Source organism: Pseudopodoces humilis, chromosome 27 (assembly GCF_049639895.1).
Source record: "Pseudopodoces humilis isolate 2021_Gansu_Grassland_sample_001 chromosome 27, ASM4963989v1, whole genome shotgun sequence".
In the NCBI taxonomy this organism is placed as follows: domain Eukaryota; kingdom Metazoa; phylum Chordata; class Aves; order Passeriformes; family Paridae; genus Pseudopodoces; species Pseudopodoces humilis.
This window is the reverse complement of record NC_142226.1, coordinates 5,088,684-5,108,921: the sequence shown is the minus strand read 5'-3', so window position 1 is coordinate 5,108,921 and position 20,238 is coordinate 5,088,684. Positions and strand designations below refer to the sequence as shown.

General features: G+C 61.2%; 4 protein-coding genes across 10 annotated transcripts; 2 read left to right on the top strand and 2 right to left on the bottom strand.

The window, feature by feature from the left end:
- The first annotated feature begins 438 nt into the window (after positions 1–438).
- HMGCL (3-hydroxy-3-methylglutaryl-CoA lyase) lies at positions 439–4,705 on the top strand. Of its 3 annotated transcripts, none has more exons than XM_088067375.1 (9): positions 439–583; positions 938–1,027; positions 1,233–1,340; positions 1,692–1,787; positions 2,304–2,452; positions 2,786–2,849; positions 3,268–3,456; positions 3,713–3,838; positions 4,177–4,705. In XM_088067375.1, exons 1-9 carry the CDS (start codon positions 533–535, stop codon positions 4,276–4,278), a joined length of 975 nt encoding a protein of 324 aa, XP_087923501.1. In that variant the 5' UTR covers positions 439–532; the 3' UTR covers positions 4,279–4,705. The 3 variants fall into 3 exon arrangements, with proteins under 3 accessions (XP_087923501.1, XP_014114023.2, XP_005529783.1); XM_014258548.2 differs by having other exon boundaries at positions 457–595; XM_005529726.3 differs by lacking the exon at positions 439–583 and adding an exon at positions 710–774.
- Positions 4,706–5,865: 1,160 nt separating this feature from the next.
- Positions 5,866–9,374, top strand: GALE (UDP-galactose-4-epimerase). Of its 3 annotated transcripts, XM_005529728.3 has the most exons (12): positions 5,875–5,899; positions 6,396–6,501; positions 6,619–6,745; positions 6,817–6,932; positions 7,093–7,206; positions 7,320–7,496; positions 7,577–7,690; positions 7,773–7,839; positions 7,925–8,010; positions 8,113–8,190; positions 8,323–8,437; positions 8,513–8,711. In XM_005529728.3, the coding sequence occupies exons 2-12, from the start codon at positions 6,478–6,480 to the stop codon at positions 8,566–8,568; spliced, it is 1,074 nt and encodes a 357-aa protein (XP_005529785.2). In that variant the 5' UTR covers positions 5,875–5,899; positions 6,396–6,477; the 3' UTR covers positions 8,569–8,711. The 3 variants fall into 3 exon arrangements, with proteins under 3 accessions (XP_087923556.1, XP_005529785.2, XP_014113934.2); XM_014258459.2 differs by lacking the exon at positions 7,773–7,839 and having other exon boundaries at positions 5,883–5,899; positions 8,513–9,374; XM_088067430.1 differs by lacking the exons at positions 6,396–6,501; positions 7,773–7,839 and having other exon boundaries at positions 5,866–5,899; positions 8,513–9,374.
- Positions 9,375–9,496: 122 nt separating this feature from the next.
- LYPLA2 (lysophospholipase 2) lies at positions 9,497–17,584 on the bottom strand. Of its 3 annotated transcripts, none has more exons than XM_005529729.3 (10): positions 17,401–17,584; positions 15,101–15,204; positions 14,222–14,253; positions 13,572–13,637; positions 13,200–13,247; positions 12,953–13,023; positions 12,655–12,728; positions 12,447–12,548; positions 12,128–12,304; positions 9,497–11,694 (listed from the first exon to the last, which is right to left on the bottom strand). In XM_005529729.3, exons 2-10 carry the CDS (start codon positions 15,176–15,178, stop codon positions 11,644–11,646), a joined length of 699 nt encoding a protein of 232 aa, XP_005529786.1. In that variant the 5' UTR covers positions 15,179–15,204; positions 17,401–17,584; the 3' UTR covers positions 9,497–11,643. The 3 variants fall into 3 exon arrangements, with proteins under 3 accessions (XP_005529786.1, XP_087923557.1, XP_087923558.1); XM_088067431.1 differs by lacking the exon at positions 17,401–17,584 and adding an exon at positions 16,936–17,150; XM_088067432.1 differs by lacking the exon at positions 17,401–17,584 and adding an exon at positions 16,372–16,833.
- Positions 17,585–17,719: 135 nt separating this feature from the next.
- Positions 17,720–19,932, bottom strand: PITHD1 (PITH domain containing 1). The gene is made up of 6 exons (XM_005529730.3): positions 19,648–19,932; positions 18,934–18,977; positions 18,724–18,801; positions 18,433–18,537; positions 18,073–18,181; positions 17,720–17,987 (listed from the first exon to the last, which is right to left on the bottom strand). The coding sequence occupies exons 1-6, from the start codon at positions 19,828–19,830 to the stop codon at positions 17,886–17,888; spliced, it is 621 nt and encodes a 206-aa protein (XP_005529787.1). The 5' UTR covers positions 19,831–19,932; the 3' UTR covers positions 17,720–17,885.
- Positions 19,933–20,238: the final 306 nt, after the last annotated feature.

Genomic DNA, 20,238 nt, shown 5'->3' with positions numbered 1-20,238 from the left:
CCACCGTTGTGAATTGCACTTATCACTTCTGCTTGTGCTGCTGAACTTCTGAACTTTGAGTTCCAGTGGGAGCAGGTTTCCTGCGTGGATATTGAACTCCTTAAAAAGGGTCGAACAATGTGTGTGTGTGTGTGTTGAAACTGCTCCCACCAGCACAGCGTTGCAGACAGGCTTTGTTTTGTTCCTGTCCGAGCAAAACCTGCCAGGACACTTGGAGCTGAGGGCGAGCAGAGCCCCGGGGCTGCTGCAGTGACAAACACCCAACAACCCCGGCTCCAGAGAAGCGGCTGCGAGTGCCAGCGACCCGCTCAGCAGCGCCGCCGATGACGCCTTACAAACAAAACAAGGGGACAAAAGGGACAACAGACCATGCCCTCCTTGCCTCACAACCCCATCACGCCGCCGAGCCTTGGCGCGGCGCGGGGCCCGCCCCAAAACAAACAGCGCCGTGTTTACTCTGCGCACCGGCTAGCGGGAAAGCCGTCGGTATAAGTGCGCGGCGGGCGCGCTGCCGGCAGTGCCGGAGGGGAAGATGCCGCGCTGCGACACGGGCTCCGCGCCGCGGGACGGTGCCTGGGGACAGGTACGGGGACAGGTACGGCCCGGCTCCGGACGGCGACACGGCGCCGGAGGGACGGAGCGGCCCCGGGGCCACGTGACGGGAGCCACGCCCCCGCGAGGTCACGTGGAGGGGGTGGGTGCGGTCACGTGAGGCGGACGGGCATGGCGGCGGCGCGGCGGCTGCTCCCGCGCTGGGCGGGATCGCTGCGGCCCGTGAGGGAGCGGGGAACCGGCGGGGGGGGACAAGGGACCGGGGGGGGATCGGAACCAGGGGTAGAGGGACCGAGCCGGGAGAAAAAAGGGCCGAGGGGCACCGGGACAGAGCTGAGCGGGGCCGGGGCTCCGGGGGTTCGGCTGACTCTTCCCTCCGTGCCAGGTGAGCTCCGCTGCGGCGGCGACCGGCGCGTACCCGAAGCGAGTGAAGGTGGTGGAGGTGGGACCCCGAGACGGGCTCCAGAACGAGAAGGTACCGGCGGCTCCGGGCTCCCGGGGGGCGTTCTCCAAATAAATCCCCCAGGCGTCCCCTTGTGCCCACCAGTGCGGCGGTTTTTCTTTAAATGCTGCCTTTTTGATGTTGGAAAATAGCGATTTTTTTTTTTTTTTCCAGTGGTGGAAGAGTTTATTGTGGAAATAATAATAACTATAGAAAAATTTCTTTTTCTTATTCTCAGAATGTCGTGCCCACCCCAGTGAAGATCAATTTAATCAACATGCTGTCAGAGACAGGGCTTCAGGTCATAGAGGCCACCAGCTTCGTGTCCCCCAAGTGGGTTCCTCAGGTCAGTGTTCAGACAGATTTGCAGTGCTGTGTTCTAAAAGTGCAGCAGTCCAGTGATTCTGCTTGCTCCCAAATCCCTGTGACTGGGCAAGAACCAGCAGAGGAGTTACAATATCGCAGAGTTTCCCTTTGGACCCTGGAAAAGAGCAAAGGGACAGACAGGTCACACATAAACATCTGTTTGTACATGTTGGCTTGGCTGGGTGACCCCTGACCCCTCACAGGGTGCAGTTCTGTTTGCTTTTAGAGGCTTGATCCCTAAATATTTCTGTTTCCTTTATAAAAAGGAATTTTAGTGATGATTTTCTGGCTGGCAGGAGTGGCAGTTGTCCCCCTCTGGTTTGCTTTGCAGATGGCTGATCACACCGAGGTCATGCAGGGGATTAATAAATTACCTGGGATCAGTTACCCTGTGCTGACTCCAAACCTGAAGGGATTCCAGGCAGCGGTAAGGGCTGGGAAAACCTGAATATCCACACTGGGGTGTTTCCAGTCCCACCTATCCTTTGCTCCTGTACCTGTGGCTTCACCCTTTTCAAGGCAAAGTCAGATGTGTCCTGGTGGTCTTGCTGCAGAATGAACTTAGGGAAGGATTGGGTTGTTTGGGGGAAAAATACTTCTGTAAAGTGAAAGAACTGCAGTCAGAGATTGTAGATCAGAGCCATTGAGGCTGGAGAAGATCTCCAAGATCTTCAAGTGTAAGTAAACAGGGCAGATTTATTTAGGAACAGAAGAGCCTCTGTAAAGGCAAGTGCTTTATGGGGCTCTCTACCAAGAGGTTTGAAACCCTTGAATTAACACTTGGCCATGAAGTTGTGTCTCTGTTTGTGATTTCCCTCGCAAGAGAAATCACCTGGCCTTGACTTAACGACAGTGCTGGGTTAAGGGTTGGACCTGCTCATCTCAGGGGTCTTTTCCACCCTCAGTGGTCCTGTGCTTCCAGTTTAGGATTTTTTCTTTGCAGGTGGCAGCTGGGGCCAAAGAGGTGTCGATCTTTGGGGCAGCATCTGAGCTGTTCACCAAGAAAAACATCAACTGCTCCATCGAGGAGAGCCTGGAGAGGTTTGACGAGGTCATGAAGGCAGCAAGGGAAGCCAGCATTCCTGTCAGGGGGTAAGGAGTTCCTGCTGGAATTCACCCACATGTAACTAACCATTCATTCTGGAATAATCCAGTCAGTTTGGATCAGATTTTCTTGGCAAATATCCCATATGGAAATACACAGACCACACATCCACCAGCCCTGTGGGCTCATCTTGGCAAGCTTCACACACATGGAAGAAGAAATTGTTGAAATCCTGTAACCTTTGGCCACTGGACTTCTGGAATATAAAACTGCTTCTCCCATCTTACAGACATGGAAGATAGACAAGTCCTGACTGATTTGTCCAGTAGAATCCCATTTCCCTTTTCCAGCTAAAAGTGTGGGGTTTCTTTTAACCACAGATACGTTTCCTGTGTCCTTGGATGTCCCTATGAAGGCAAGATTTCTGCAGCTAAAGTTGCAGAGGTAAGTCATAAATGCAGCCAGAATTCCTGAGAGGGTTTTGGTTTATTTTTAGTGATGTGAAGTGGGCACTGGGGGATGTGTCAGACCATTTAACCTAAGGGAATATCCAGAGGCTGAATCCAGCTGAAATGGGGAATTGAGGGAGGTTTGGGCACCTGGAGGTTTTTAATCCCAGAGAAGAGTGTCCAGGGAATGGTGGTGCAGCAGGAATCGGCGGTGGGGAGGGAAGGAAGTGTCCAGGGAATGGTGGTGCAGCAGGAATCGGCTGTGGGGAGGGAAGGAAGTGTCCAGGGGATGGTGGTGCAGCAGGAATCGGCGGTGGGGAGGGAAGGAAGTGTCCAGGGGATGGTGGTGCAGCAGGAATCGGCGGTGGGGAGGGAAAGCTGTCCTCTCAGTGCCCGTGCTGGCTGTGGCACAGGTCTCCAAGAAGATGTACTCCATGGGGTGCTATGAGATCTCCCTGGGGGACACCATCGGCGTGGGCACCCCGGGCAGCATGAAGGAGATGCTGGCAGTGGTCATGAAGGAGGTGCCCGTGGGAGCTCTGGCTGTCCACTGCCACGACACCTACGGACAGGCTCTGGCCAACATCCTGGTGGCTCTCCAGGTAGGATTCCTGCTCTGGATCACTGACTCATGGCATGGTTGGGTTGGAAGGGCCTTAAAGCCCATCTTGTTCCACCTCCTGCCTGTCTCCCACTGTCCCAGGCTGCTCCAAGTGCCATCCAAGCTGGCCTGGGACACTTCCAGGGATGAGGCAGCCACACAAATGAAGCGGTTTTCCTTGGGATTTTTTGGTGCTTGCTTGGGAATTGCAGATTTTGTGCCTCCAGAGCAGCCCCTGACTCTGGGTTTGTTTGCAGATGGGGGTGAGCGTGGTGGACGCTTCCGTGGCTGGACTTGGGGGGTGTCCCTATGCCCAGGGAGCCTCTGGGAACGTGGCCACAGAGGACTTGGTGTACATGCTCAACGGGCTGGGCATCCACACTGTGAGTGGCAGCTGGGCTCTGCTCAGGCCTCAGCACGGGGCAGGGTTTGGCCCAGGGGGCCTGAGCGTGGTGGGGGCAGCTGGGGGAGCTCACTGGGCTTGGGGAGACACTTCACAAGGGCCTGGAGTGGCTGCTCCCTGCCAGAGGGAAGGGTGGGATGGGATATTAGAGAAAAATATTCCTTGTGAGGGTGGGGAGACCCTGGCACAGGGTGCCCAGAGCAGCTGGGGCTGCCCCTGGATCCCTGGAAGTGTCCAGGGCCAGGCTGGATGGGGCTTGGAGAGCCTGGGATGGTGGGAGATGTCCCTCAAGGCGTGTCCTGTGCCTTTCCCATGCAGGGAGTGGATCTCCAGAAGCTGATGGACACAGGCACCTTCATCTGCAATGCCCTGAACAGAAAAACCAATTCCAAGGTGTCTCAGGCCTCCTGCAGACTGTGACACTGAGTGGAATTTCTCCTTGGATCAAGAAGAAACCGAGGCTCCAGCACTGTCTGGGATTCCTCTCTAATCTCCCGAGCTCCTTCCCAGCTCAGCATTTGAGAGGCAGCTCAAAATCCACCAGAATTAGGAAGAAATGAGAGAGTATTTTATTCCACTGTATTATATTGGACCTCAAGGATGTCCCCATGTGCCTTAGAGAAGGGAGGATGTGGAGGGGCTGAGGAGAGCTCTGAGCTGACCAGCAGCAAAGCCTGCACAGCCCACGGCTTTCGCAGGTAGAGCTCTGCTCCAGGTCAGGCTTTGCCCTTCCTCCCTTCCCTCCCAGCACAGCCCTCCAAAGGCTGAGCCCAAAGGGACTGTGGTACTGCACTGTGTATCTGTTGTAAGATACCTCCAGGAGTAATAAACACATTGTTTAATAGTCTGAACTATTAAAAATTTGATTCAGCTGAACCAGCTAAGGAGCTTTTGCTGCTGGTGTGGTTCCAAGTGCCTCTTCTGCATGAAAACTGCATCATCATGGGGTGATGAATTCCTGCTGGGGGGTGAGGAATTCCTTCCACCCCCAGGGAGCAGAGTGTGTGAAACCCTCCTGCTCCTCACGGTGATCAAGTCCTTGGGAACCACCCCCAGCTCTTCTATTTACAATAATTTATTCAACTGTTTATTTGTGAGACTGGAGATGAGCGTAGGAACTTTGTCCTTTCAGGGGGCAGGGTGGGTTTGAGGCTGCATGTGCCTCCTTTCCACATTAACTTCAATAAACTCTAACTGCTAATAAATGCCGCAGAAATTAGGTGGAATTGGACAATAATTCGGGGTTTTGGGGCAATAAATCAGGGGTTTTGGGGCAATAAATCAGGGGTTTTGGGGCAATAATGCGGGGTTTTGGGGCAATAAATCAGGGGTTTTGGGGCAGTAATTCATGGTTTAGGGGCAATAATTCGGGGTTTTGGGGCAATAATTCGGGGTTTTGGGGCAATAAATCAGAGGTTTAGGGGCAATAAATCAGGGGTTTTGGGGCAATAATTCGGGTTTTGGGGCAATGCGGGGTTTTGGGGCAATAAATCAGGGGTTTTGGGGCAGTAATTCATGGTTTAGGGGCAATAATTCGGGGTTTTGGGGCAATAAATCAGGGGTTTTGGGGCAGTAATTCATGGTTTAAGGGCAATAAATCAGGGGTTTTGGGGCAATAATCCGGGGTTTTGGGGCAGTAATTCATGGTTTAAGGGCAATAAATCAGGGGTTTTGGGGCAATAATCCGGGGTTTTGGGGTAATAGTTCGGGTTTGGGGCAGTAATTCATGGTTTAGGGACAATAAATCAGGGGTTTTGGGGCAATAATTCGGGTTTTGGGGCAATAATTCGGGGAATGGGCGCGGGCTCCTCCCGCCGCCAGGGGGCGCTGCGGCTCCGGGCTGCCCGCGGTGGCCCCGCCCCCTGTCGCGCGCACCGGTGGCCGCCGCCCGCCCGCGGTGTTTTGTCCGCGCCGCCGCCCCGTAGCCCTGACACGTTTCCATGGAGGAGCCGCGCGCGTGGCGCGGGGGGGCGGGGCCAAGACCCGGCCTTAAAGGGGCCGCGCCCCTCGCGGGGCTGAGCGGGAGCGGCGGCAGCGGCGGGTGAGAGACCGGGGGGAGGCGGAGGGGAGAACGGGCAGGAACGGGCAGAGGGACGGGTGTGCTGCCCTCCCCTGCTTCCTTTGGTGGGGAGAGCCCAAACCCCCGGGGCTTGGTGTATCCCTGGGCCTCTGGAGTAATTCCGGTCCCCGGGGTACGTTCTGTCCCCCCGGGACCCCTCCGCTCCCTCCCGCCCTGCTGAAATCCGCCTTGTTTCGCCTTCCCCGCCCTCTCCCAGCTGGGAGCTGTGGTTTGGGGGGCTCCGCAGCCCCGGGAGGGAAGGAATTTCCCAGCTCGGGTCCTTCCCTCGGTGCTGCCCGTGCCAGGGACGGGTCCCGCAGCAATCGCTGCCCTTTGGGTGTCCCAAAGTCCGCGCTCCTGCGAGGAGCGGGGCCAGCACCGGGAAGGGAGGCTGGGGGAAAACAGGGAATGGCTGAAGGGCAGAGCTGATACCCCTGCGGAGATCACCTCAATTAATCAATAATTACTTAATTAATAGTGAGAACTCCTGCCCTGAGGGATGTGGGTGAAGCCAGGAGCTCGGCTGGGTTTACCAGGAAGAGCCGGGGCTCCTCTCCGGGATGTGGCAGCTCCGTGTCCGGGAGGTGTGACCGGGCTGGCCGGGAGCGCCCCGCCCGTCCCTCGGGGCAGGGCTGGCGGCCGGGCAGCCGTGCCTGGGCCGGGCTGAGCCCCAGCTGAAGCGTCCGGGGCTTTTCCCGCAGGGAACCATGGCAGAGGAGATCCTGGTGACGGGCGGCGCCGGCTACATCGGCAGCCACTGCGTGCTGGAGCTGCTGCAGGCGGGATTCGTCCCCGTGGTCATCGATAACTTCCACAACGCCATCCGAGGTGCGGGGAGCCCCATGCGGGGCCGGGCTGTGCCCGACTGCAGCCATCCCTCACTCCCCTCCATCCCCCAGGCTCCGAGGAGCTCCCCGAGAGCCTCCGGCGGGTGCAGGAGATCGCGCACCGGCCCGTGCTCTTCCAGGAGCTCGACATCACGGACGAGGCCGCGCTCCAGGAGCTCTTCAGGAAGGTGAGAGCAGGAGCTGCAGTGCCCTGGGGTCCCTGGCAGGGGTGGGAGCCACGGGAGCGGGGAGGAAAGGCCGTGGAGCCCCCCGGGCTGGCTGAACGGAGCGCCCGGGGGAGTTGTGGCCGGTTCCTGCTGCCGTGGCACTGATGCCTTCCCCCTGCAGCATCGCTTCTCGGCCGTGATGCACTTTGCGGGGCTGAAGGCCGTGGGGGAGTCAGTGCAGAAGCCTCTGGAATATTACAGAGTGAACCTCACCGGGACCATCCGGCTGCTGGAGGTGAGAGGAGCCGGCAGTGATCCTGTGCTGTTCCCTCTGCTCTCCCCGTGCCCAGGCCCTGTCCTGTGCAGGGCTGGCACAGGGCACAGAGCTGGGTCGTTGTCCTCTCCCAGACCATGAAGGCCCACGGCGTGAGGAACATCGTGTTCAGCAGCTCCGCCACCGTCTACGGGGACCCCAAGTACCTCCCCCTGGACGAGAACCACCCGGTGGGGGGCTGCACCAACCCCTACGGCAAATCCAAGTTCTTCATCGAGGAGATGATCCGGGATCTCTGCAAAGCAGAGAGGGTGAGGAGCGGCCCCGAGGGGCTGCAGCCCAGGTGTGTCCCCACGGGGGTGACCGGGCAGCGCCGTCCGTGTGTCCCCAGGACTGGAACGCCGTCCTCCTGCGCTACTTCAACCCCATCGGCGCCCACGAGTCGGGGATGATCGGAGAGGATCCTCAAGGGATCCCCAACAACCTCATGCCCTACGTGGCTCAGGTAGCGCCCCCACAGCCCTTGGGGGGTCACAGGGAGGGGACAGAGGGTGATGGGGCTCCCATGGGGCTGTCCCTCTGTGCAGGTGGCAGTGGGACGCCGGGAATTCCTGAGCGTCTTTGGGAACGACTACAAGACAGACGATGGAACGGGTGCGTCATGGGATGGGTGGAATTTGGGATTTCCAAAGCCCTGGCTGCACCCTGGGCCCTGCCCTCAGCCTCTGTGTCCCCACAGGAGTCAGGGATTACATCCACGTCGTGGATCTGGCCAAGGGCCACATCGCTGCTCTCAAGAAGCTCAAGGAGAACTGTGGCTGCAAGGTACCAACCTCGGGGTGCTGCCAGTCCTGGGGAGGTGTAGGGGTCCCAAAGGGGGGGCCTGGCCCTTTTCCCCTTGATCCCTGTCCTTTCTCCTCCTCCCAGATCTACAACCTGGGCACAGGCACCGGCTACTCCGTGCTGCAGATGGTCCGGGCCATGGAGAAAGCCTCGGGGAGGGAGGTGAGGGCAGAGCTGCAGCATCACAGGCACAGGGGAGCTGCTCCCACAGACCCCCTGATCCCCCCTGGCACAGCTCCCTCAGCTCCTGGGCCTCAGCCCCTCTGGGAGCTCACGGTGCTGCTCTCCCTGCAGATCAAGTACCAGATCACGGCCCGGCGGGAGGGAGACGTGGCCTCCTGCTACGCTGACCCCGCGCTGGCCGAGCGGGAGCTGGGCTGGAAAGCTGCCTTTGGCCTGGACAAGATGTGTAAGGGCATCCCCTCCCTGGCACAGCGGGCACTGCGGCCCCTGTCCCCCCTCACCTCCCTTCTCCCTGTTCCAGGTGAGGACCTGTGGCGGTGGCAGCTGCAGAACCCCACGGGCTTCAGCAAGAACTGAGCTGTGGCTGAGGGCTGGCCAGGCCATGGGCTGCTCTGAGCCAGCACTGCCTCCTTCCCCGAGAGCTGTCACCATCCTGGGAGAGCAGTTCCAGCTCCCCCTCCTGCCTCTGGCACGGGGCAGGAAGGCTGGAGCATCCTCAGCCTCCCTATTCCTCATCCCCCAGGTCTTTGCATCTCACAGAGCAGAACCACAACAAACAGAGAACACAGCCAGGCCTGGTTTGGCACCCCTGGCGTGGAACCCCTTGTGGGAATGTCCAGGGGCTGCAGCCAGGGACACCTGAGTCCTGCTGAGCCCAAACTGCAGCACAGCCCCTGTTCCCTCCTGCCCCACCTGGCTGGTGGGCTCAGGGGGAGCCCGAGGCACCTCTGCCCCTGCCCCGGCACAGAGAGGGACCAGGAGCCTCCCACAGGGACCAGTCACATTCCAAGGCCACCACAGCTCATCTCCCCAGCCCAGGGCTTCTTCCACCCCCCACCCCAGCATGGTTTTGGGGACCAAATCTCATCTCCCTCCTCTCCTGCTGAGCCAGAGAAGCCCCAGCTCAGCCTGGCCTGGCTGCCCACAGCCCCCCCTCGGTGCCTGGTTTGGCCTCCTGTGGCAGCCACTCCCCAAACCCCAGGAGCTGGCTCTGCCCCCCTGTCCCACACTGCTCCTATTTATTCCTGGCAGCTCCCAGGGCTCTGCTGGGCAGGGATGACGCAGTTGGCCCCGTGTGCTGTCGGCTGGATGAATAACTTATGCTCCTAAATTATGAATTGAGCTTTTGATTTGTTTTTAAAATAAACTTTCCTACTTTCTAAGTGGCAGCTTTGTTCTGCTTCCCTTCAGCCAGAGCTGCTGCCCCTAAAAATGGCACCCTAGGGCCTCGTGCCAACCCCACTCCCCCCCAAATCTCTCCTGCCTGGCCAGGGATGACGCCAGCTCCAGGATAGGTTGAGGATTTATTTCACCTTAATTCTCTGTGGAATGCACACACACAAAAAAAAAAAAAAAACAAACCCCAAACATGTACAAGGAAGACAAGAGAGAGAAGAAAAACTAACTAAAAAAACCCAAAGCTGTATTGAGGAATGGAGAGAAGCCGCTCTCCCTCCCGGGTTCCCGGCACTGCTCGGGCAGGGAGTGAGCAGGAATGCTCTGCAGAGGGGCCCACGGGGCCCCCAGGGATGGTCCCAGGCCCCCCCATCACACACGGTTCCAGTTCACAGTCAAACAGGTCAGTCTGTCCATCACCAGCCCTTGGTACCCCCAGGGTGCTGCCATCCCACCCCTGCCAGCTCCTGGTGACCCCAAAGAGCTGCCATCCCACCCCTGCCAGCTCCTGGTGACCCCAAAGAGCTGCCATCCCACCCCTGCCAGCTCCTGGTGACCCCAAAGAGCTGCCATCCCACCCCTGCGACCCTCTCATGCCCCCCAGCCGAGCGTGGGGGGGTGGGGGCACAGCAGCATTAAAACACAGCATAGAAGAGCCAGCAGGGCAGGGCCCAGGGCAGAGCAGAGCCCAGGGCAGAGCCCGGGGCAGAGCAGAGCCCAGGGCAGGGCAGAGGTTGGGCTGCCCCCGGTGCCAGCTCTGCCACTTTCAGACTTGCTGAAAGGGGCAAAAACTCCAAGCCCAAGCCAAGAGGCCAGCCCAGGGTGGGCCCCACTCTCCAGAGGGCGGTTATTGCTTTGCGCAGCCCCGGCAGGAAGGGCAGGGCTGGAGCAGAACTGCTGGGGCTGAGCCCCCCAGGGCAGCCCTCACCTCACTGGCCCCAGGGCACCGGGCAGGGGGAGCAGGGCCAGCCCTGGGGCCAGGGGAATGTGGGGGTGTTTTAAAAGCCATGATCAGCCCCCAGCAGGGGCTCAGCCCGGGGGAAGAGGGGGTGAGGGCAGAGCTGCTCCACAGCCACTGCCCTGGGCCCCATGGGAAGGGAGGGTCAGCCAGGAGCCCCCCAGGAGGAGACATTCGGGGTCCCAGCATGATGCCAGCACTGGGGAGGGGACACAGGTGAGGGGCACTGGTGATTGTACATGGGGAGGGGCTAGAGCCCCCAGCCCCGGGGAGCAGGGAGGTCCCAGGAGCACAGAGGATGGGGCACACACAGCAGCACCAGGGGCTCAGATGCCGGTCAGATGATGGCTGGGAGCAAAGCTGCTCCCTCCAGCTGCACCAGGAGCCAAACCCGGGGTCCAGGGACCCCCTCACCTCCCCCTCCCCGAGCCAGCCCGAGACCAAAGGGAAGGACAAGTAGCAGCAAGAGAAGACATTAAAGATGGGGCCGGTGGCTCTGTGAGTGTAAACGAAGCTTGGGGGCTCCGAGGGTGCAGAGCTGGGCTGGGAGGGGGGAGATGCCTCTGGGACCCCAGCGGGGCAGAGGAGGAGATGGAGATTGTAAAAGCAACAAGAGGAGGAGGAGCAGGAGGAGGGAGGCGATTATCCCAGGAGGGCAGAGCTGCCCCAGGCCGATGGCTGAGGGGAGTGTGCGTGTGTGACAGGCGGGGCCGTGCGGGAGGTGCGGGAGCTGCACTGACCCTCCCCGCCGGCCCCGGGCAGCCTTTGGCGGTGCCAGCCCAGGGCAGAGCCTGCCCCGGAACCTGGAGGCGTCCGCAGGGGAGTCCCGGGTTCCTGAGCTCTGACTGAAAACCCGTGAGTCGCCTGAGCGGAGGCCGAGAGCGGCCACCAAAGGGCAGAGCTCCGAGCCCCAGGGGTGACCCAGCCCCGCCCCGCTCCTCCCACCGCAGCCGGGCACATCCCGCCCCTAATACTGGTACAAAAACCCCAAACCCAACAGGAAAACCTCACCCGCACCGTGCCAGCCCCGCGGGGGTCCGAGGGGACGGTGACACCCCCTCGGGAAGCGCTCGGAGCCAGAGCAGGAGAGAAAAGGCCAGACTCGCCTTAGGCAGCTCCGATGAGGGCTCCGGGAGCAGCGGGGCAGCCCCGGCCGGAGGGGACGCGGTGCGAGGGCGGGGGCGGCGGGAGGTGCGCTGGGGGGGCCATGGCTTCCGTTCGCAGCGGGCGGGTCACAGGGACACACGGGCGGCCGGGACCTCGGCACCCTCCCCTGCGACAGTCCCCAGGGGCTCCGCTCAGATCCGGGGCAGCAGCTTCTCGATGAATTCCTTCACCGCCATCATCTCCTGCGGGCAGCGCACAGCCCGTCACTCCGGGGCTCCCCAAAGGCCGGGCTGAGCCCCGGGAATGGGGCACGAGGCTCTGCAGCCTCCCAGAGCAAGTCGGGAACAAATCTCGTGTGTTCCCCACCCTGCCTGACCTAGAGTGCTGGGGTAGGTCCCAGAGATCCCAAAGGCCAAGGGACCAGGATCATCCAGCCCAGCCCTGCACAGACCCCCAGTGATCTCAGCCTGGGCATCCCTGGAGCGCTGTCCCAACCCTCCCGGAGCTCTGGCAGCCTCAGGCTGTGCCCGTTCCCTGGGGAGCCTGGGCAGTGCCAGCACCCTCCGGGGGAAGAACCTTCTCCTGAAATCCACCCCAACCCTCCCCTGTCCCAGCTCCAGGCCATTGCCATGGGTCCCATCACTGATCATCCCTCCCTCCACACCCAGCACTGACCTGAGGACAGGAACTGTGCATCACTCCGGGGTAGGTTTTGAACTGCACCTTGGTGGGGGTGACGACAGACTTGAGCTTCTCGGCAGTGAGGGCCCCGAAGCGCACGGGGATCATGGGATCCATCTCCCCGTGGCACTGCAGGATGGCGATGTCCTTGTTCACGCCGTTGTTCGCCGCCTGCCACGAGGAGGGGATGCTCAGGTGAGTGGGAAACCAGTGGGGCAGGTGCTTTGTGCCCCCAACACGTGAGCCAGCAGCTCATGAGGGGAGAAACGCAGAGCTCCAGGGGGAGAAGCCGAGGGTCCCTGCAGTGGGGTACCTGTGGGAAGGCCCTGTGGAGCGGGAGCCAGCAGCTGAGCGCCACGATCCCGGCCAGCTGGTGCTGGCAGGTGAGAGCCGTGTACAGCGACAAGGCACCGCCCTGCAGGGAGGAACGTGGAATCAGTGCCACGGGGAATGCAGGGCCACCCTCAGCTCACACAGCCACCTGGGACAGGTGGAGCAGGAATTGGGGTCCTGATGCTCACCTGTGAGAAGCCCCCCAGGATGATGCGGTTGGGGGGGATCCCGTTCTTCATCTCGTGCTCGATGATTGCTTTAACTGGAAGGAGATGGGAGGGTCAGTGGAAGGACAGAGGGGCTGAAAAGCATCACCCAGCACCTCAGGGTGCACATCAGGGACAGGAAGGTGCCACAGATCCCAGAGGAAATGTTTACGGGGATCACAGGACAGCGGAAACAAAGGAGAGGTGGAAGGAAGGCTCCAGTTACAGGGAGGGAGAGGCACACAGTGCTCTCCACTACCCCCTCCCCAGAGCTCCTTACTGTTTTCTGCAGCTTTCTTGATCCCAGCTTCATCCTCAGGTGCATCTGGAGTCAATCCCATCAGGTCAAACCTGGGAGAAACAGCAGGATCAGCCAAAACCTCTCCCAGCACCCTGAGTGTGGGGAGGCAGGAGCTGGGTGTGCTCTGCCCTTCCTTCCCTGGCCCTCACAGGGCAGTGGATTTTGTCTCCCCATCCCTCTCACTCCCCAAAGGGTCCCACCCAGCCCTGTTCCCCAGAGCACTGACCAGGAGGGCATGACCATCTTCATGTTGAGGGTGACCGGGATCCGGGGCCTGTGGAGGGACATTTTGGGTGGTTTAGCTGAAGTCTGAGGGGAGCAGCAAGACTGACACTTCTGCCCTTCCTGCTGGGGATGCACAGGGAGCTCCAGCGCCTTTGTCTTTCCCCGCAGCCACCAGGGATAAACACGACAGGAGGGGAAAGTAAAGAGCCTCTGGTTCTGCTCTGTGGGAACAGCTCTGCCTGCAGCAGGAACTGAGCAGGGCAGCAGAGCCAGTCTGGCTGGGCAGCCCTGCTGGGCTCAGGCCACCACCTGCCTCCCCCAGGAGCCTTGGCAGCCCCAGGGACCCCAGGAGCCCCCCCAGGGCAGCACTTACGCGTGAGGGCAGATGTACTTCACATAGGGGAGGCGGATGGAGGAGAGAGCATCGGCCCAGCTGTGCCTGGGGAGGGACAGGAGAGATGAGTCTGAGGCTTGTCCGAGCCATTTTCCCAAGGCTGCTGCCCCCAAACCCCTTCCATGAGCTTATTTTATCCACCCCATCAGCCTAGGCCCCCCCAGCACCGATCCCATCTGAGAGGAGCACACAAAGCCCTGGAGGCTTTGGATTCTGGATTCCCACCAGAATTCCCAGGGAGGTGGGAATCTCCTGGACAGGGAGGAGCCCTTTTTCACCACCATGGGACCTCTGAGGTGGCCTCGTGCAGGCCCAGCCCAGCTGCCAGCCCTGCCAAGGCCTGGAAAAGCCGCAGTGCTTATCAGCAATCCCTGAAGGCAGCACAAAATCCACCCGCGGGGGGTGGGGGGCTGCCAGGCTGCCGGCATCATAAATATTCAAGAGCAGACAGCTGCTGGCAGCAATTCCCTGCCATTCCATGAGAGGCTGGTGCAGGAATGGCTGCAGACCCCAGCCCAAAGCCCCACACAGATCCCAGAGAAGCCCCCAGGGAAAGCAGCAGCAAAAGGCCAGGATCTGTGTTTGGCAATCCACACATCCCAGCCGGAGCCAGCTCCAGGGACACTCACCCCGTGTCTCCAAGGCCATGGAGGAAAATGACCTGTTAAACAGAAAGGGAAGGGAATTAGCTGGTGTGTGAGAGTCGTGCCCAGGGAGGGAGCAGGGCAGGGCTGGGCTGGGCTGGCAGGGAGGTGGCAAATGGACACTTAGTCACCAGCTCGAAGAGGCTCAAATTAGCTCGGAGCACGGCGGATGGGTGGGTCAGGGTTGTGGTGTCATCCTGCCACAGAGCTGCCACAGGCAGGCCCCAACTCCTCTGCACAGTAGAGGGACAAGGAGTGACAGATCATCCCACCAGGAATGGCACCAGAGCAGAGGCCCAGCCTGAATCCCAGAATGGATCTTAAAGTCCATCCAGTGCCACCCCTGGCACAGGCAGGGACACCTTCCACTGTCCCAGGCTGCTCCAAGCCCTGTCCAGCCTGGCCTTGGACACTTCCAGTGATGAGGCAGCCACAGCTTCTCTGGGCACCCTGGGCCAGGGCCTCACCCCCCTCCTAGGGAGGAATTCCTTCCCTGTATCACCATGAACTCACAAATCCACCTCCACAGGCTTTTCATCTCCAACTCCAGCAACCCCTAAGCCTTGGGGAGCAGAGGGAAGGCAGCCTGCAGACCCCAGGGAAGGACTGGAGTGGTGGGGGGGGGGGTTTGTCCTTGGGGAGATCTGCTTTTAAAAGCTTAAACATCCCAATCAGCCCCAACTCCCACTGCCTTGAGAAGCTGAGCTCTCACCCTGGAGCAAACAGCCCAGCCCAAGGACAGCCACAGAGCCCTTGCTGGCCCTGCCTCCCCCATTCTGGAGCCCTTGGAAGCAGCTCCCTGTTTTTTGAAAGCAGAGGGAGGGAGGGAGGGAGGGAGGGAGGGAGGGAGGGAGCAGCCCTTACCGCGGCGGTCTCCCGCTCTGCCCCTGACACGGTGACAGCGTCGGCGAGGAGGGGGACAGACATGTTGTTACCACACATACACCGAGAGGAATCGACACTGGCACCTGTGGGACACAGAGGTGAGGCAGGAAGACAAACCTCTCACCCCTCCCCTGCAGCAGCTCCTTCATCCAGAGGAATGGGGGAAAACTAAAGAGAAGGTGAAGGCTTTGATGTTGAAGCCCCTGGGACACCCCACAGCGTGGCCTGGCAGTGCTGGAAGAGTCCAGGAGCAGCCAACGCTCCCTGCGTGGGGTGCTGGAAGTGTTAAAATTAGCCTGGAAATTACACCTCAGAGCCAGAGTTATTCCTGTGGCTGCACCGGTGTGGGCAGAGGGCGGCCGGGCAGCGCAGCCTCAGCATCCCTTCATTCCTGCACCCCCTCATTCCTTCCCGGAGCTGTGCAGGAGCCTGACCCACATCTGCTCCGACCAGGAAGCAGGAAACCCTTGGCATGCGGCAGCACAGGCTCTGCTGCACCAATAAAAGTCCAGCCCTGTGTTATTGGGGCTGTTTAGGATGAAGCAGAGCACTGGGAGCTGGTCTGAGCCCCCCCAGTGATGGATGGCACCCTTGTGCCTCCTCCCCAGGACAGCAGGCAGGGTCACCACTGCTGTCCTGTCACCTCCCAGATCCCACAGAGCTGGCAGCACACACAGCCTTCAGCCACAACAGTCCACGGTGTTTGATCCCACTACATCATAAATCACAGCTCCAGCTCCCCACAAGGCTGCCCTGACCCCACTGACCCACCAGCACTAATTAGATCAGAGCTTGTTTATGGCACTGCCATTATCCCCTAGGAACAGGATCAGCCTCTGGAGCACAATCACAGAATATCCCGAGCTGGAAGGGATGAAGGATCATCCAGTCCAGTCCCTGGCCCTGACACCCAATAATCCCAGCCTGTGCATCCCTGGCAGCGCTGCCCAAACACTCCTGGAGCTCTGGCGGCCTCGGGGCCGTGCCTGGGGAGCCTGAGCAGTGCCCAGCACGCTCTGGAAGAAAAACCTTTTCCCTCATATCCAACCTAAACCTCCCCCGGCACAGCTCCAGCCGCTCCCAAGGTCCTGCCCCTGTCAGGGATCAGAGCTGCCCCTCGGGAGGCCTTTCCTCATCCTCCTCACTCCGCTCCAGCTTCACCTCCCACAGCAGCACCATCCCCGGCTCGGGGCGACACGGGATCACCCCAAACCCTGCCAAAAGCCCGGAATGCCAGCAGCCAGCCTTACCCACGAGAAACAGCCTGCTCCTTCTCCCAGCCCGGCCAAGACCTGCCCGACTCGTTCCACCGACTGCTCGTCAGCGGCTTCCCCACTCAAATAAAAACACCGGGAACAAGCAGCTCCCCGGATCTGACACAGACACACGGCCCACGTGCTCGTGTGTACTCCAGGGGCAAAACAAGCGGCCAGGAGAGACCGCACCTGCCAAAAACCCTGGCAGGGAGAGAGAGAGAGAGAGAGAGAGCCAGAAATAACAGCATCTTCCCCTGGCAGCTGATGGGATGCGCTCCTCGCTGGGGAGGCTCCAGGGAAAGGAGGGCTTGGGATGCTCAGGGCTGCCCCAAACAGCCTTCTGAGAATTGCTTGGGATGTTCCTGGAGGGAACACAATGGGAGCCCCGAGGATTAACACCCCTCGTCTGCGTCTGGCTGGGTGTAAAGGCGCAAACACAGAAGCAGGAGGTGAATTTGGGTCCGATTTTGAGGTGCCGCACCCCAAGGCGACCCCACCGGTGACACCGGCCCGCTGAGGGGAGGACGCGTTCATCAGTCATTAATTAGCATTAATTACCGTGCCTCAGCCTCTCCTCGAGCCCGCAGCCCCGCGGGGAGCGGAATCCAGCGGGGGGATGGAGAAATCCCGCCTGGAAGCGGATGGAGGCGGGATCCCCGCGGCCGGGAGCGCCGCTTTTCCGCCAAAACCGGGGCTTTGAGAGGGGGGTCCCCGCAGGCTGCGAGTCCTGAGGGCTCGTAGGGACCCCCTGGGGGCGAGAAGAGCCGGCCCCGCTACCGCACCGGGAATCGCCGAGCCAGACCTGCGGCCCTCCGGCCCCTCCACCGCCCCTCTCCCCGTTAATCCCTCGTTAAACCCCGGGAAGGGCCCCGCCGACCCCCCGCCATCCCCGCGGCCCTCACGGAATTGCCCCCCCCCCCCCGCCCGCAGCAGTGGTACGTCCCCCCCGCCGCGCCGCTGCCCGGTGGCGCCCCCCCCGCCGCCGCGCCCCGGTGGTACGTGCCGCCCCCCCCCCCCCCGCACCTCTCCCGCGGCCCGGCGCGCGCGCTCCTCGCGGCTCCCCCGACGCGCTCCCACAGGAACTTCCGGCGGCGCGGCGGAAGTGACGCAGAGCGGCGCCGGGCGCGCCGGGCCGGCCATGGTGGAAACGGGCACCGGATCGCGCTCGGAACCCGCGGCGGGGGCGGCCCCGACCCCGAGCAGACCCGCAGGGCGTTATCGGCGACAGGCCCCGACCTTCCCACAGCGTGCTGCCCCCGGTGGCTGACGGGTTCTGGGGACGCCGCCGCCCTCCCCGCCTCAGCGCCGGTGCCACCCGCGACTCAGGGACAGCGCACAGCTCTACACCGCAGCGTGTTTATTGTCAGTCACAGCCGGCACCGGCCCCGCACACGGCTCCGCCGCCCTCGGGGCCGCCTCACACCGCGCCGCCGTCTGTCCCACAAACCGGAGCTGCTCCGGCGCCTCGGGAAGCCGTTCCTGCCCCGGGCAGGCTCCCGGCAGCCCCGTCAGGAGATGAAGTGAGTCTGCGGCGTGATTTGTTCCAGCTTGTGGTCGGCCGGGTTTGCCGAGGCTTCGTAGTTGCAGATGGTGACCTCGTGGCGGTGAGCCTGGGTGCAGATGGAATGTTTGAAATGCAGGGAAAGCAGGATTCCAGCCTTTTCCACGCTCGGCTTCCTCTCTGCTCTCACTCACCTCCGTCCACTCCCCTTTCAGGCCTATGTAAAAAATCTTGGTTGTCTCCGCTCCGAAGTTCTTTGGGAAGTGCATGGAGAGGTGGTAAACGTTGGAGAAACGGGCAATTCTGGAAGAAAACACAGCCTGAGACCGCAGCCGCTGCTCCACCAGCTCCCCAGGCTCCCACACCACCTGCAGCTCCCCCTGATCCCACCCAGACACCCAAAAATTCCTGGGGTGCCAACACAGCCAGCCCCAGGCTCTGGGAAGGCAAATCCTCCTGAGGGCAGCTTTCAGGCACCCTTCCCAAAATCTGGAAGGATCAGAGCTCCTGTGCCAGGCAGGAGCAGCCCCCACGCCCCAGGGTCTGGCTCGTACTTGGTGGGATATTCCAGCTCTCCCGAGGGGTCCCGGCTCAGGCTGAACGTCTGCTCTGGTTCCTTGGCTGTGTCATCAAAGGACATGTGAGGAATGTTCCTGAAGCTGGCAGGACAAGAAGGAGACCCAGGGAGTTATTAACAACAGGTCAGCTAATTGGATTCCGTTCATTAGCACCGCCCAGGTTCTTCTCAACAGAAAAAATGGATTTAGTTTGTCTTTTCACAATGCCACCAGCTCCCCCCACAGCACCCAGCCCCTCTGAGGAAGGGGAAAGCTGCTTTTACTCACAGCCTCATCTCGGCCGGGTGTGTCCCGTCATCCTCGCCCATCACAATGACTCCCTTCAGCTTCACGCTGCCTGTGAACCTGCCCAGACACACAGAGCAGGGTTTTCACCTCTGTCCTCTCCAAGTCAGCCCCAGTGCCTCGATCCCAGGCGAGCAACAAGCCCTGCCAGCAGCCAGGACGGTGCCAGAGGCGCTCGGGGACGGAACTCACGGGATGTTGAAGAGCAGCTCCTCGTCATCATCACTTTCCACGAACTGGGGAGAGAGAAGAGCAGGTCAGGGCTGGCCTGGGGGTGGTGAGGGAGCACAGGGGACAGAGGGGGGAGTGTGGAGACAGCTGGAGGGATGACCCCAGTGGGGTTCTGGGGGCACTGCAGTACCTTGCTCACAGAAAATTTAGGATCGGAAGGGACCTCTGGAGATCATCTACTCCTGCCCAGGCAGGGTCACCTGGAGCAGATGGCAATGTGGGGTTTGGGGTGTCCCCACAGAGGGAGATTCCCTGGGCAGCTGTTCCAGGGCTCTGCCACCCTCATGGACAAAAGTTCTTCCTCATGTTGAGGTGGAACTCGTGGTTTAGTTGATGTGCGTTGCTCATCGTCCTGTCCCTCAACAGAGTCTGTCACTGTGCTCTGACACCCCTTGGAGATATTTTATTGATTTATGGGGTCCCCTCTCAGCCTTTCCCTTCTCCAGACTGATCAGGCCCAGCTCCCGCAGTCTCCCCTCATGAGGGCGATGCTCCAGACCCCAAACCATCTTTGCGGCCTCCACTGGAGCCCCTCCAGCAGCTCCTTCTCCTGTCCTGAGAAGGCCAGGCCTGGACAGCGCACTCCAGCCGTGCCTCCCTAGGGCCGAGTGGCGGGGCAGGATCCCGTCCCTGCCCTGCTGCCCCCGGTCCCGCCGCCGCCGCTCCCGGCCCCACCTGTGAGCGGTCCCCTCGCTCCTCCCAGGGCCGGAACACGGTGGCTCCGGAGCCCTCGCGGCGTTCGTTGAGGCACTGCAGGCGCTGCCGGTCGATGCGCAGGTACAGCCCCCAGGCCGCGCCGCGCTCCGCCGCCTCCTCCCCGCAGCAGCGGCACCGGCCGGGCCCGTGCCCGTGCGCCATGGCCGCGCTGGTACCGCCCAGCGCGCATGCGCGGCGGCGGGACACGCCCACACGGCGGCGGGACACGCCCACAGTGCCTCAGGGTTTGCCCCTGTGCTGCCTAAGCCACGCCCACAGCACTCCCAGGACACGCCCATCTCCCTGGCGTCACCACACGTAGTAATTAAACACGCCCATGTGGCCGTGGCCACGCCCACACTAAGCGGTGATAGGTCCGTTTTGCCGTAGCCACGCCCATATGGGCGTGGCCCGGTACTGCACGTGCTGAGCCCGCGAACCGCCCGCTGCTGCCGGGGAGGGGTCCCGGTGGTCCCGGGGAGGGGTCCCGGTGGTCCCGGCCCCGCCCTGACCCCACCCGGGGAATGGCGAAGCTGCTGCTTTCCCGCAAGGGCTCCGGGGTGTTATCCG

Bases quoted from the DNA above. Each gene is read 5' to 3' on its own strand.
- PITHD1 (XM_005529730.3), bottom strand. From the start codon at position 19,830: ATGGCGCACGGGCACGGGCCCGGCCGGTGCCGCTGCTGCGGGGAGGAG. The intron at 18,182-18,432 runs GTACGAGCCAGA...GTTTTCTTCCAG, and splicing joins GAGCTGGAATATCCCACCAA to AATTGCCCGTTTCTCCAACG. The intron at 17,988-18,072 runs GTGAGTGAGAGC...ATCTGCACCCAG, and splicing joins TGAAAGGGGAGTGGACGGAG to GCTCACCGCCACGAGGTCAC.
- HMGCL (XM_014258548.2), top strand. From the start codon at position 533: ATGCCGCGCTGCGACACGGGCTCCGCGCCGCGGGACGGTGCCTGGGGA. The intron at 2,850-3,267 runs GTAAGTCATAAA...GCTGTGGCACAG, and splicing joins CTGCAGCTAAAGTTGCAGAG to GTCTCCAAGAAGATGTACTC. The intron at 3,839-4,176 runs GTGAGTGGCAGC...TTTCCCATGCAG, and splicing joins ACGGGCTGGGCATCCACACT to GGAGTGGATCTCCAGAAGCT.
- GALE (XM_014258459.2), top strand. From the start codon at position 6,478: ATGTGGCAGCTCCGTGTCCGGGAG. The intron at 6,746-6,816 runs GTGCGGGGAGCC...TCCATCCCCCAG, and splicing joins CTTCCACAACGCCATCCGAG to GCTCCGAGGAGCTCCCCGAG. The intron at 7,691-7,924 runs GTAGCGCCCCCA...GTGTCCCCACAG, and splicing joins TCATGCCCTACGTGGCTCAG to GAGTCAGGGATTACATCCAC.
- LYPLA2 (XM_005529729.3), bottom strand. From the start codon at position 15,178: ATGTGTGGTAACAACATGTCTGTCCCCCTCCTCGCCGACGCTGTCACC. The intron at 13,638-14,221 runs GTGAGTGTCCCT...GTCCCTCCCCAG, and splicing joins CATGGCCTTGGAGACACGGG to GCACAGCTGGGCCGATGCTC. The intron at 12,549-12,654 runs GTGAGCATCAGG...TCCTCCCTGCAG, and splicing joins TCCTGGGGGGCTTCTCACAG to GGCGGTGCCTTGTCGCTGTA.